We start from the raw sequence: 14,885 nt of genomic DNA, 5'->3' as shown, positions 1-14,885 counted from the left end.
CGATACATAGCACGATATCTCAAAAAGTTAAGGACGGATTTGGGCGAAAGTTGTTGGACACGTTGTGTGTGTGACAAGGAAGATTCGATTCAATTTTGGTGAAGATCCGGATCCGGATCCGGCTAGAAGAAATTTTAAGTGATTCTTCTCCAATGGGAGAGCCTGGGGTTGAAGATCTGGTGTTGGCTTAGCGGTTAGGGTACTGGCTTGGGATCCTCGGATCCTGGGTTCGAATCCCGGTCAATCCGTTGAATTAACGCCAGGGGGGTTTACTCAGCCTGTCATCCTTCCGAGGTCGGCAAATTGAGTACCAGCTTGCTGGGATGAATGATCCCGGTGTGTACCCAGATTTAGAATAGGAACACCTTATCCCTGCGCATCGTAAGAGGCGGCTACGGGTTGGCGCCAGGAAGGGCATCCAGCCATAAAAACATTGCCTCAAACAGGGAACCATGATTGTCATGGGGCCCGCAAGGCCCGCAAGGCTAACCCCCGCTCTAGCGGGGAAAATGGCCTTAAAACGATCATTCATTCATTCAATTCATTCATTCTTCTCCAATGGGAAATAGGGCCAAAAAGGATGCATAGCAGGATATCGCAAAAGGTTGTGGACGGATGATTTTGATTAAATCTGATTCTGTATTGTGATTTTCTGGTCTACTCTGGGATACAAAACGTAAACTGTTCACCTGGCGGAGGTACGCTCTCTACTGAGTGCCGTTCTAGTTGCCTGTGACCTTGCTTTTGCATCCCTGTTGTTCTCTCGCCTGTGAAGGGAAATGTTGGACCTGGTGGAAACTGGTGTGATTTTGACTCTGCAATGGATCTCGGTTGCACCCAAGACAAAAGAGTTCCACCAGTTTTGACAAACTGTTCTGAAAACGGATCACAAGGCCGTGCTGCAAATACGTTTGAAAACGGTGGCCATTTTGTGGAGCCTTCATTTAACACCAACGCATTCAACGGAAATCCTTTCTGTAAAAGTATCCCACCCAATGAAGCTGGTTTTACTTCCACTGCGATGGCGAATGATGTGTTCCCGTCGACATTGCCATCTCACAATGCTTTCCTGTCCGTGGAAGAAAGTACCAGAGGTGGGAAGCCTTCCCAGGCCCAGAGCCACGCAGGCACCTTGCTGGCTCCACCGCCTCCATCCACACGTCGAGGGAACAGGAAACAACAAAAGGTTCGTCGAACTATTGCTTTCACATCCTTTACTTCCTGAACATATGACCCACACAAATTACATCAGCACATAGGTGGGTCACTGGTGTTTAATCTTTGCAGGTGCAATAAAGCCAAACAGGTAAAGTTTTCAATGCCTATCGATGCTGCCCTTTCATACCCCATCCAAATGCTCTGATAAATCACAGCACACCTGTCAAAGTGTGTGGCCTTGCTGTAGATATATTCTTAAAGTAGTTTATAATTTACGCTGTTACATTGTTTTCCGGGAAAGGTGAATAATCACACTGTTGAAGGAGCTGGGGCTCCCACGTCGATCGGAAGAATGGACGCGACAAAAAGCTGGAATTCATCCGAGTTGCTTTAATCAAACCAAACACTCAGGCACTCTGAAAAGCCCGTTTATCGGGCAGCAATATATATACATATTATCCCGGAGCGTTTGCCCAGGAAAGGCGAGAGGGGGCGCAGCGTCCTGGCTGCGGCCTGGCAAGTTGAGGGCGAGCCTGCCCGGGCGTCCCGACCAAGGACTGGCAAGTTGAGCGCGGGCCTGCCCGGGCGTCCTGGACGAGTCCGGCATGGTGATCGCTCCGCGTCCTTGATAGGTGCAAGGCGATTGTGAAAACCCAGCGGTAGCCGCTACACACGTCCCCCCAGAATCGACTTGCACCGGCAGGGTCAATTTTAGGGGGGTCCTGATGACCCGGCCGAAGCGACCCCTGGCGGGTCGTGGGAGGGGGTCCGGTGTGGTGGTGGGCGGTCGAGTGGGGGGCACCGTGGACGGGGGGCGGCCTCGCCGTGGCGGAAGGGCCACCCGTGGTGGGTGGTCGACGTCCACGTGCGCCGGCTTGAGGCGGTCCACCGCAATCCGGTCCGACCTGCCGCCGATGTCGATGACGAACGACTTGTCGTCCCGTCGCAGCACCCGGAAGGGCCCGTCGTACGGCGGCCGGAGTGGCCCCCGATGTACGTCGTGACGCACAAAAACATACTCCGCTGTGCGAAGTGCTGGGGGGACGTAGGACTGGGGGTCACCGTGGTGGGATGTTGGCACGGGGGCAAACCGTCGGGCGGCCTCCTGGAGGTCCGAGCGCTGGTGAGCTGCGGACCAGGGACTGGTAGCGTCGGGCACGAATTCGCCCGGGACGCGTAGCGCCTGGCCATAGACAAGCTCGGCGGTGGATGCCTGGAGGTCCTCCTTGGGGGCCGTGCGGAGGCCCAAAAGGACCCACGGCAGCCGGTCGGCCCAACCGCCGTCTTGAAGGCCGGCCATGAGCGCGGCCTTCATGGAGCGGTGGAATCGCTCACACAACCCGTTTGCTTGGGGGTGGTAGGCCGTAGTACGGTGGAGCTTGACCCCCAGGTTGCGGGCGACCACGCCCCACAGCTCGGAGGTGAACTGTGGTCCGCGGTCTGACGAGATGTCCGCCGGTGCGCCGAAGCGGGCGACCCAGGTGGCGATGAAAGCCTGCGCCACGTCGGCGGTGGTGGTGGAGACGAGGGGAACGTCCTCCGGCCACCTGGTGGTCCTGTCCACCATGGTGAGCAGGTGTGTGAACCCCCGTGACGGGGGGAGGGGGCCCACCAGATCCACGTTGACGTGGTCGAAACGTCGTTTGGGCACGGTGAAAGGTGCCAGCGGGGCCTGGGTGTGTCGGTGGACCTTGGCCCGTTGGCAGGCCGTGCAGGTGCTGGTCCAATCGCGGACGTCCCGACGAAGGCCGTGCCAGACGAATCGCGCCGACACCAGCTTCTGGGAAGCTTTCCGGCCCGGGTGGGAAAGGCCGTGGAGGGAGGCGAAGATGCGGCGTTGCCAGGTGACGGGCACGATGGGGCGAGGCTGGCCTTGGGAGACGTCGCAGAGCAGGACAGTGTCCGCGAAGGGGATGTCGGCCAGGCGGAGGCCCGTGTCCGCCGCCCGGAGGGCTTGCACCGTGGTGTCGGTGGTTTGGTCCGCCGCCATAAGCACAAAGTCCACGCCCAGGTGGACCGCGTTCGCGCTGGCCCGGGAAAGACAGTCGGCCACAGCGTTGTTTTTGCCGGCGACGTGCCGGATGTCCGTGGTAAACTCCGACACGGCGGAGAGGTGGCGCTGTTGGCGGGCCGACCACGGCTCCGTGACCTTGGCCATGGCGTAAACCAACGGCTTGTGGTCGACGAACACCATGAAAGGTCGGCCCTCCAGGAGGTGGCGGCAATGGCGGACGGCCAGGTGTAGACCGAGGAGCTCCCGGTCAAACGTGCTGTATTTGAGCTCGTTCGGCCGGAGCTGCCGGCTGAAAAAAGCGAGTGGCTGCCAAACCCCGTTCACCCATTGCTCATGTACGGCGCCCACCGCGTAGTCGGAGACATCCGTGGTGAGGGCGATGGGAGCGTTGAGCACCGGGTGAGCGAGCAGTGTTGCGTCGGCGAGGGCCCGCTTTGAGCTTTGGAAGGCCGCATCCATTGCTGCGGACCAGGCGATGTCGTGCTTGGCCGGCTTGCCCCGGAGGGCTTCGTAGAGGGGCCGCATGAGTTGAGCAGCGCGGGGCACGAAGCGGTGATAAAAATTCACCATTCCCAGGAATTCCTGCAGGGCCTTTATGGTGCGGGGACGCGGAAACATGGTGATGGCCTCGACCTTGGTTGGCAGCGGCATGGCCCCGTTCTTGGTAATGTGGTGGCCCAAAAAATCAACGGCCGTCGTGCCGAAGTGGCATTTGGCCGGGTTGATGATGAGGCCGTGCTCGCTGAAGCACCCGAACAGTGTTCGGAGGTGGAGGAGGTGCTCGGCCCGGGACGTGCTGGCGACGAGGATGTCGTCCAGGTAAACGAAAAGGAACGGCAGGTCACGCAGCACGCCGTCCATCAAGCGCTGGAACGCCTGAGCCGCGTTCTTGAGACCAAACGGCATCCGCAAGAATTCGAATAAGCCGAACGGCATGATGACTGCCGTTTTAGGGACGTCGGCCGCCCTGACAGGTACCTGGTGATATCCCCGTATGAGATCAATTTTCGAAAAAATGACCCGTCCCGCCAGACGGGCAGAGAAGTCTTGGATATGCGGGATCGGGTACCTGTCGGGGGTGGTAGCGTCATTGAGACGGCGGTAGTCGCCACACGGGCGCCATCCACCCCCCGGCTTTGGCACGATGTGCAGTGGCGAGGCCCACGCGCTATCGGAGCGCCGCACGATGCCAAGGTGCTCCAACGCGTCGAATTCGGCCTTCGCCACGGCGAGCTTGGCTGGGTCGAGGCGGCGGGCCCTGGCGTAGACCGGTGGGCCCGTGGTTGGTATGTGGTGCTCGATCCCATGCCGTACTGCGACGGCCGAAAACGTCGGCCGCGTGAGGGCCGGGAACTCCGTGAGCAGGCGAGCAAACTCGTTCGCCGCCGGGACGGCGCATGCCAGCTCGGTCGGCGCGGAGCTGCTCAATGTGCATACCAGGGAGCTGAAGGTTTCGGCGTTGATTAAACGACGCCGTTGGACGTCCACCAGCAGTCCGTGTGCGCAGAGGAAGTCGGCGCCTAGCAGAGCCATGGGCACGTTTGCGGTTACAAACGTCCAAGCAAAGCGTTGGCCGCCGAAGCAGAGGGTGACGTTGCGCGGGCCGAAGGTGCGGATGGTCGATCCGTTGGCCGCAACCAAGGAGGGGCCGCAAACCGCGGATTGCCTGTCCTGGTCAGAGGCGGGTATGACGCTCAGTTGGGCGCCGGTGTCGCACAGGAAGCGCCGTCCGGACGCTTTATCCGTGATGAACAGTAAGTTGCCCGTGTGGCCGGCGCTCATGGCTGGTAATGAACGTCGGCCCGGCCGTTTCCCAGCCTGCCGAAGGTGCACGAGGGTCGGCATGTCCGGGCCTTCTGTCCGAACCTGGCATGATAGTAACACCACGCTTGGTCAGGTGGAGGCCCCGGTCGTCGTGCTGGAGGTGGTCGGCTCGGTGTAGCGGCCGCCAATTGCGTCGGCAGTTCGGTCGTCGACCGTGCCGGGTGCTCGGGCGCCATGGATGTTGCGTCGGACGGCGGTGGGTCCCATGTCGCCGCTGCGATGCGCTGTCCTGCGGCGGAGATCTTGTCGGCTTCTCTGGCAAGGGCCCGGGGATCTGTGATCGTCGTGCTTGCCAGGGCGAGGCGTACCGGGTTAGGCAGCTGACGGAGGAACAGCTCCCGGAACAGGAATGCCGGAGAGTGCTCGCTGAGCAGTGAAAGCATGTAGTCCATTCGCTCGGAAGGGCGCGTGTCGCCGAGCTTGGGCAGGTCGAGCAGGCGCCGTGCGCGTTCCGCCGATGGGAGGGCGAAAGCGTCGAGGAGAAGCTTCTTAATCGCGCCGTATTTGTCAGCGGCTGGCGGGCTCTCGAGGAGGCTCAGGGCACGGGCCGCGGTGGCCGAACCGAGCGCTGCTACCACATGGTGGAAGCGGGTGTCGTCGGCCGTGATGCCTCGCAGGGCGAACAGGGAATCCGCCTGTGCGAACCAAACCGCCGCGTGAGCCTCCCAGAAGGTAGGCAGTTTAAGGGCGACTGCCGTGTCCATGTCGGTAGGTCACCAATGAAGGAGCTGGGGCTCCCACGTCGATCGGAAGAATGGACGCGACAAAAAGCTGGAATTCATCCGAGTTGCTTTAATCAAACCAAACACTCAGGCACTCTGAAAAGCCCGTTTATTGGGCAGCAATATATATACATATTATCCCGGAGCGTTTGCCCAGGAAAGGCGAGAGGGGGCGTGGCCCAGCGTCCTGGCTGCGGCCTGGCAAGTTGAGGGCGAGCCTGCCCGGGCATGCCCGGGCATGCCTGGGCGTCCCGACCGAGGCCTGGCAAGTTGAGCGCGGGCCTGCCCGGGCGTCCTGGACGAGCCCGGCATGGTGATCGCTCCGCGTCCTTGATAGGTGCAAGGCGATTGTGAAAACCCAGCGGTAGCCGCTACACTGTATTGTTTTATGTTCGGTGATCAATGCTGCTACTCAGCAAAAGTACATGTTGGTGCCAATATAATACAGGTGGCTGAATGATCGTAAGCACCTGATGATGACGACGATGATGATGATGATGATAGTTATGATTGCTATTAGTCATTATTATTGAAGATTTTTGAGAAAAAAAATTAGTCCTTGTTTTTTTGTTGTTGTTCTTGTTGTTGTTTTTTTAGAGTCAAGGCTCATGGAAGAGCTAGAATACAGAACAGATCATGGATGAGGACAGCAGAGCAAAAGGAACAGCAGAGAGAGAGGAGGGCGAAACGCCAACAGTGGGGTTGAAAGACAAATAGAGGGAGATTGACTTGGTGGAATGAGGGTTAGGGGAGGATGCATGGGATGGATGGAAGGAAACTCGAAATTTGGAAGGAGGTGGGCTTGGAGGTGTGGGAGGGGGCAGGGTGGTTTAACAGGTGTAGAAAATATGGTTTTGGATGGGGGATGACCTGAGATGGTGGTGAATAGCTGTTTTGAAGACTGGAGGGAAAAATGAAATTGAAGAGGATGTGGAAGTTGGTTCCATAGGTGGGGAAATAAAGATGAGCGAATGAGTGGAGGTGAGCAGTGATTCTGGATTTATGTAGTTTCACCAGAAAGGGTTAATAGTGGACCGAGTGTGCCCTGGAGAAACTTGGGGAGGACAAAGCACGGGACGTGCACATGATGCAAGGCCAGGGCCATAGTTTTGATTAAAAATTTTTATACCAACACGTTTCGTCCAGTTCTTCAATGTACTTGCCACACAGAGACTATCATCAGATGTGCACTACACTGTCGTGACTTTCAGTAACAGCTCAAATGTTTGTCGTGAGCACCATCTGGAGGATAGTGATGACGACCCTCTTAGGACACCTTTCTGGAGTCCTTATAATGTATGTTAATGTTGTTTCGGATCGGCCAAAACCTGAATGTGTGAACAAATACACTGTCCTTGCTTTATATTACAGACATAAACATATAAATACCATCAGACAGATAGATTATATATTTTTATTGATGGTTTTCACTATGGTGTTATTTCTGAATTAAAGGTGATGACATTAGCTTTAATAGATTCTATTTTGTAAATTAGATATTTTACAATACTTTTTTCTCTAAATTGATGATGATTCTTCTTATTATTGTTATTGTAATTACTAGCAGAGCCCCGTGGAAATTCCACCGAATATAAAATGTGACCAAGACCTCAACTCTCCTTCCCCCCCCCCCCCCTCATCTCTTTATCCTCTCTCTTCTCTTCCCCCCTCCCTCTCCCATCTCCTCTCCTACCCCTTTCGATTCACACCTCCCCCTTTGTCCCTCTTTCCTCTCCCCCCCCTCTCTTCTCTTTCCCCTCTCTCCCCCTCTCCCCCCATCTCTCCTCTCCCCCCATCTCTCCTCTCCCCCATCTTTCCAACCCCCCCCCCCCATCTTAACTCTCCCCCATCTCTCTTCTTTCCCCACCCATCTCTCCTCCCCCCCATCTCTCCTCCCCCCTCTCTCCCCCCCCCATGTCTCCTCTCCCCCATGTCTCCTCTCCCCCATGTCTCCTCTCCCCATGTCTCCTCTCCTCCATCTCTCATCTCCCCTATCTCTCCTCTCCCCTATCTCTCCTCTCCTCCATCTCTCCTCTCCTCCATCTCTCCTCTCCTCCATCTCTCCTCTCCCCCTCTCTCCCCACTCTCCCCCCCTCTCTCCTTCCCCCATCTCTCCACTACCCCATGTTTCCTTCCCCCATCTCTCTCCTGCTCTCTCCCCACTCCTCCCCCATCTTTCCTCCCCCCACCCCCCCCCCCCCATCTTTCCTCACCCCCCTCTGGGCATCACACCCAACCAGATACATTCAATACAGCTATTAAAATAAGTTTTTTCCTTTTAAAACATCAATATTCGTCCGATTTTCTCCCCGTTTACCTCAACCAAGTCTTAAACCATCTTAGCGACTGTAAAAAAATGAAATCAGATGGCGAATTAGAGTTGAGATAAATCTGTGAGAGAGGCAGAATACGCAAGCATTGTAAACTTACATTTATCATCCGGAAAGTTTTAGTCATGTCTTCAATTTTTAAACCATCTTCAATCTCTATATAATCTAAGAGCTTTGATTGTCAGGCATATAATGAAATGCATCATTTGCTTGAAAAAAAAAATTTTAGACCCATTTATTTGTGAAAAACCGTCATGGCCTTGAGGCCTCAGAACCACGCAAAAATAATTAAACATTCATTAAATCAAAACCAGAGACTCCACTAACACGTCACTAACCTTATTATTCTCAGGAAATGCCCATCTCTCCAAATATCCAAATGTAGACCCATTCACTGAACAGCAGCACCAACACATGTAACTTGCCATGGTTCCTGCACACCACAGGTCTACGAGGCCTGAAAACATATATGGAGCAAACAAAATGGTGGCAATTTGATTTTAAAACTCCGCTCAGACCAGACAGACAGACAGACAGACATGCAGGCAGACAGACAGAGGGAAGCTCCGCCCTTTGGTGGTTGTTAAACCGGATGTCCCACTGCCAAAATTAGTTGGTAGATGTTAAAGATCTCATAGTATCCTTTGAAAAGAGTAGGTAAACTATCACCGGCACCATGCACAAATTACAAATTCCTTCTCTGACTTCCTGTGTCAGAGTGGCAACCCATCCGGGATTCAAACCTTAGCCACGAAACTGCTTTGACAGCACTGGTGCTTTGTAAAGGGCGTGGCACATGATCATATTTCTCCAACACCTTCAGAATTTGCACAAATTAATTTATATTTAATGCATGAATAGCAGTGATCTTGTGAGTCATGAAAAGTGGAATCTGAGTCCCAATGAAGTTGACTCTCATATATATGTATATGATATAATGCGACCTGTATCTCTCTTCGAGGAAAAATGTCCCGCGAATTCGCGGTTTTTTGGGGGTGCAAAAAAAAAATTCACAAACCTCGAGCTTGGCACATTTATAAAACCCATCTTTCACCAGCCATGCACAAAGCAGCTGGACATACGCAAAAAAAACATCTTCTACGAGCCGCGAACATGAATTGCTCCTGCGTTCGCTGCCGTGTGTTTCGCGTTTTCATCGCTTTCACGGGATATCTGATCATTCACATTGTGAACAGCTTCACATGATATCCTGCCGCCATTCACAGGTAAACAATGTTTCACGGGATATTTCACCGTTCACAGGTAAACAATGTTTCTGCCCTTGTGTTCTTAGGAGGAACCAAGTAATGTTTTCGAAAAGTTCATAAAAAGGGGTGCCCTACATCTGGCAAATAAAATACATTTACTTCTTCATGCAGCTGTATGAATCAAATTGGCACCCCTTTATATAAACTTTCCTAGAGCATTACTTGGTTCCTCCTAAGAACACAAGGGTAGTCCAACATGCACACGATATTTTTTTGAATGCCCCTTATTTTGTATTGTTTGGCATTTTCTACAAGCTATGGAATGTCGCTTATTTTCTACACTTAGCCATATGGCACATGCCCTTATATAAAGGGGCCTTTTCTCTGCCCCTGGTATTTTACCCAAGAATTGTAATACCCCGGCACGCTTTTGCCCTGTTCAAGTGACTCGTGGTCGTCGTTCTTGGCTTCCTCTCCCCATCTCCCCATTTTTGTGAATATAAGATTGTTCTTCACAGTTCTGTTTAAATATGTTTCAACAATCCCCTTCAGTGTTTTATTCAGTGGTTTATTACAACACGCTGTTTTTCTTCTTATTCAAAAGGCTCCTTTCAATTTCCTCTTCAACTCATTCCATTTCAAAAAAAATATTCAATCTCTTATGATTCCAAATCACTCCATGCTCTAAATTCTCATTCATTCCATCCCTCCTCCATCGTTCTTAAACGAATCGCTAACTTGAAAATCACAACAAACCCAATTTGTTAAATATGTTCATCTTTCATTAATCATCCACTTTCTAAACTCCCCCCTTGCCCCTCCCCTTCAAATCTCCCCCCCAACCATCCCTCCCAAATTCTCCCTCCTCCCACCTCCTTCTCAAAGCTGCCTCCTCCCCACTTCGTCTCCCTTCTATGTCATACCTCCACCTCCCCCAACCTTCGACTTTCCTCTGCCCCCCCCCCCCCCCTCAAACAAACTCTCACTGTGCCTCATTCCATCACCATCAAACCTTTCGTCCTCCTCATCCTTCCCTTTCTTGTAACTCTTCTGTAATCTCTGACACACTATCAACTGCTCTTCCTACCTCCCCCTCTCATCCTTCATCTGACCCTACCCCTCCCCTCCCCTGTCCTGCACCCGATGCTCCCCCTCTCTCCTCACTAACGGTATGGACCTCAAACATCCGGGGCCTTCGCTCAAACCTGATTGATCTCTCCATTCAGGTTGCTTCTGAAAATCCAGATTTGATCTGCTTAACAGAAACCTTCCTCCTTCAAGATGTCTCTGATTCCTTAATATCTCTTCCTGGTTACTCCCTCCTCCGGTACGATAGACCTGAGCCTCGTCCTGGTGGTGGGGTGGCTATCTTTATCAAAAACTCTCTTCCTCACTCTCCCTGCACTTCCCTCTCTCCACCCCACCCACAGGAGTACCTCTGGCTACGGCTTCCTCTCCGCTCCCACCTTTTGTTCATATGTGTTCTGTACCGTCCTCCAAACAGTGATGACTCCATTTACATTTCTCTGTCGGACAACATGGACCAACTTCTATCAACTCATACAAACTCTCTCTTCCTCATATATGGCGACTTCAACTGTCATCATGCCAGCTGGCTGGGTGTGGGTTCATTTCTCACCAGCCATGGCACCTCAGCAAAGGACTTCTGCGACTCATTGGGACTGACACAATCTGTCAATTTCCCGACCCGGATCTCAGTCAATGGAGTATCTTCTCTTCTGGACTTGGTTATGACTAACTTCCCTGCAAATGTCTGCTGCTCTTCTTCTGCTCCAATCGGTTCTTCTGATCATATGCTTGTTAAAGTGGTCATCTCACTGGCCATTCTCAGAGAGCCTCCTCAGCGCCGACGAGTCTGGCATTTCACTCAGGCCGACTGGCACGGTCTGCAAGCAGCCATCAATCAACTGGACTGGTCTCCCATCTCTAATGCCTCTGACATCAATTCTTCCTGGGAATTCTTCCAAAGCAAACTGCTCTCTCTCATACACAGATTTATCCCATCTCGTCTTCAGTTGTCTTACCCTTCCTCCCGTCCATGGTACACTGAATCTTGTGGTGAGGCAGTTGCCCTGAAACAACTTGCCTTTGCGTCTTGGAAGGCAAATCCAACTGAAGGCAATCTCAGTTCCTTCCACCAAGCTCGAAACAAGTGTGTTTCAACCCTCAGCAGTGCCAGGAAGCACTATCTCTCCACACTCAAGATTGAACTCTCAAACCTGTCCTTCCTCCAAATCCTGGTGGCGTCTGGTCAAATCCGTTTCTGGTGTTTGTTCCCCCTCCATCCCCTCCCTTACCTCAAATGGCTACACAGTTGACAACGCACGTGACAAAGCCGAATGCCTCAACTCTGTGTTTGCCTCCAAATCTTGTGTCCCAAACCCATCTCTCTCTGTTCCCACCTTTCCCAGTCGAACCCAACTGCTCCTGGACTCTGTGTCCTTCTCTCCTGACAAGGTGGAGAAGTTTTTATCAAACCTCGACTCTGATTCTGCAACTGGACCAGATGGCATCAGCCCTCGGGTCCTAAAATCCTGCTCTGCCGCTCTATCTCACCCTCTCTCTGTTCTTTTCACCCTCTCTTTTGCTCAAGGTCATCTGCCAGCATCTTGGAAATCAGCAAACATTACCGCTTTACACAAAAAGGTGCAAAAACAGATCCTTGCAACTACAGACCAATCAGCCTGCTCCCAATTATCAGCAAAGTCATGGAATCCATCATTGCTTCGGATATCAAATCCTTCCTCTTCTCCAATGGCTTGATCTCTGATCATCAATTTGGATTCAGACCAGGTCATTCTACTCTGGACATGTTGCTTCTGCTGTCAACAATGGATGGAGGTCCTCAATGCCAAACATGAAATCAGAGCTGTCTCACTTGACATATCACGTGCCTTCGATACGGTCTGGCACCCAGCTCTGCTCACCAAACTCACCTCCGATGGTATTCAGGGAAATCTCCACTCATGGCTTGCGGATTTCCTCTCTGGTCGTAGGCAACGTGTGGCCCTGAAAGGATTTCTCTCATCTTCCCTTCCTGTTCTGGCTGGAGTTCCCCAAGGTAGTGTTCTGGGCCCTGTGCTATTTCTGGTCTTCATCAATGATCTCTCTGACTCTCTGGAAAATCCTCTCTTATCTCTTTGCTGATGACTCCACTATCTGCCGCTCCATTCCTCATCCCTCAGATCGGCAGTCTGCAGCCTCCTCACTCTCTGCAGACCTGGACAAAATCACAGACTGGTCAAACAAGTGGAACATGTCTTTCAATCCTGACAAATCTTACACTCTTACAATGTCTCTCCGAAAGGACCGACTGGAAAACCCTCCCATCTACTTTCTCAACAATCCTCTCCAAGAAGTTCTGTCGCTCAAGCTTTTGGGTCTCACTATCTGCCATGATCTTTCTTGGGAAAACCACATTTCCAAGCTGGCCTCCAAAGCCAGTTGCCGACTGGGCATCCTCCGTCGTGCGAAGTCCTTCCTTGGCACACCTGAGCTCCTCACCACATACAAGGCTTTCATCCGCAGCTCAATGGAATACTGTTCCCCCCTCTGGGCTGGTGCTCCTGCCTCACACCTTGCTCGGCTTCACGCTGTTGAGGCCAAAGCTTTCGGAATCATTGGAATCTCCTGCGATGAAGTCAACTCCGAGGGCCTTTCACTCACTCACCGCAGGCAGGTTGGTGGTCTTTCTGTCTTCTACCGACTCCTCTCCGGCCTTGCTCCCCCAGCTCTCTCTGTGCTCTGTCCCCCCAATATTCCTTCAGGTCGCACAAGATCTGCCTGCAACCCTCTTATGGTTAAACTGCCAAAGTCTAGGCTCTCTGCTCACCTTCACTCTTTCATTCCCCTTTTCTCCCGCCTCTGGAACAAACTCCCCCACTCCCTTCAATCCCACTCGTCCCTCCAGGTCTTTAAAACAGCTGTTCACCACCATCTCTTATCTTCCCCCATCGAAAACCTTGATCTTTTCTACCCCCGGTAATTCACCCCAGAGTCTTTGCAGTGTTCATATGTTTTATTCCTCTCCCACCTCCCCCCAAGTCCTCCCGATGTTCCTGCTCTCAAATGTTGTGTTTGTGTCCTTCCCCCTCTCTCCCCATCTTGTCTGCCGCTCCCCTTGTTTTTTGTGTTTTGTGTGTCGGTTTGTCTTTTTGTGTGATTTATGTTAGCTCTTTCACGAGCCTCCGATCTTGTATACAAAAACAAAAACAAACAAAAAAAAAAACCTCTGCTACCATCACCAGGTGGCGCTACACGTTACACATTTACATAGAGAATTTACACCCCTACTCCAGCCCCCCAGGATCCTGAATGAGGCTGCAGTCACATAGCATACGTTACCCTCCCAGATAAAGTTATACTTGTATATAACTGTCAGTAATAAAAAAGGCTTAGGTACAATAGAGGGATTTTTTAATAATACAAAAAAACAAGGGTTTAAAAAAAAAAAATTTTTGGCCTAAAACACTCCCGAGGCATTCACTGATGAACCTCTGGAAGTTGACGAAGATTCGTTCATCCATCTCTGAGAAAAATGGCGACACACACCAACAGACCAACGGCTCTCTTATACAGTAGAAGATAGATATATACATGTATGTACTGTATATATATGTAATTATATTGTTGCACTGAATCCGTTTTCCAGGATAACGTTTTAAAAAATCACTGGGATGCTTGCATCACGTGATGTTGCCTTTAGGTGCCAGATTTTGTGGAGATTCTTTCGGCAGATTTGTTCAAGACAGGATCACCAGATGGAAGCCTCTTACAAGAGGGCAGCAAGTCTGTCGATGTTTTTGCTGTTGCCGGTAAGATCTCAAGGGAAATTACATATTGAACAGAACACTGAATGCTTCAGAAAAAAATATTTTGCTGAGCTGGAATTGTAGTTTGCAAAAAGAGCAGAGGCCTTCTACCTTGTGTCATCATGACATTTGTCTTAGAAAACATGGCTTCCTTTTCTAACCATCAAAGCCTCATCCCTCCACCGAGTAAAGGTTGCTGCCACTTCCATACTCGAGAATGTTTTCCATTTGAATTCATTCTTCCATGTGATCTTTAGATATAGCAGAACCCACCAACTATGGAAATGCTTTACAATGTTTTTTTTTGGCATTTCTTGTTTTGCTATTTTCCCTCTATGCTGGTGTTCAAATTTTATTTTCCTACTATTTATACTTTACCTTCGCTTCTTTCTTTCCCTGCCAGAAATAGCGTTAGTTTTGCTACTGTTGCTGTCAAGGTGTCATATGATCTTAAAAATGGGGACAATAACTTTGCATTGGAGCATCGTTCAAAGACAGCAGTTGGTGTCAGCAATTGCGGATTAGCGCAACAGGCAACGGCTCAACCTTCTGCTCAGTAGACAGGTGCTCAGCCATTAGCCAACCAATGATAAGTGTAAATATTTCAGAGCTTGAGATGTAAAGCTTTTGGTTGGTCTGTAGGTAATCCAGGAGAGTATTGTCGAGCCTGAAACAGGTCTGCAGAGACAGCAGAGACCAGATCGTTCGGGCTTGTAACAAGTCCGATATCGGACGGGCGGCCTACCAAAAGTCAGCAGAGATAGTCCTGGTGCATAAGACAATGACTCCTGGTGTAC

At 51.6% G+C, this 14,885-nt stretch overlaps 1 protein-coding gene across 1 annotated transcript in view; it reads left to right on the top strand.

Annotated features, from left to right (window-relative positions):
* LOC137421465 (uncharacterized) overlaps nt 1-14,885 on the top strand; it is a 148,804-nt gene that overhangs the window by 115,216 nt on the left and 18,703 nt on the right. Inside the window, exons 10-11 of the mRNA XM_068107569.2 lie at nt 776-1,186; nt 13,983-14,091. Of these exons, the coding sequence (XP_067963670.2) occupies nt 776-1,186; nt 13,983-14,091 (520 nt within the window). The remainder of the gene's footprint in view (nt 1-775; nt 1,187-13,982; nt 14,092-14,885) is intronic.

This window comes from Myxine glutinosa, chromosome 2 (genome assembly GCF_964187855.1).
Source record: "Myxine glutinosa chromosome 2, kmMyxGlut1.1, whole genome shotgun sequence".
Taxonomy (NCBI): Eukaryota; Metazoa; Chordata; class Myxini; order Myxiniformes; family Myxinidae; genus Myxine; species Myxine glutinosa.
The sequence above is the reverse complement of the archived record's forward strand: the minus strand, read 5'-3'. Positions and strand labels throughout refer to the sequence as shown.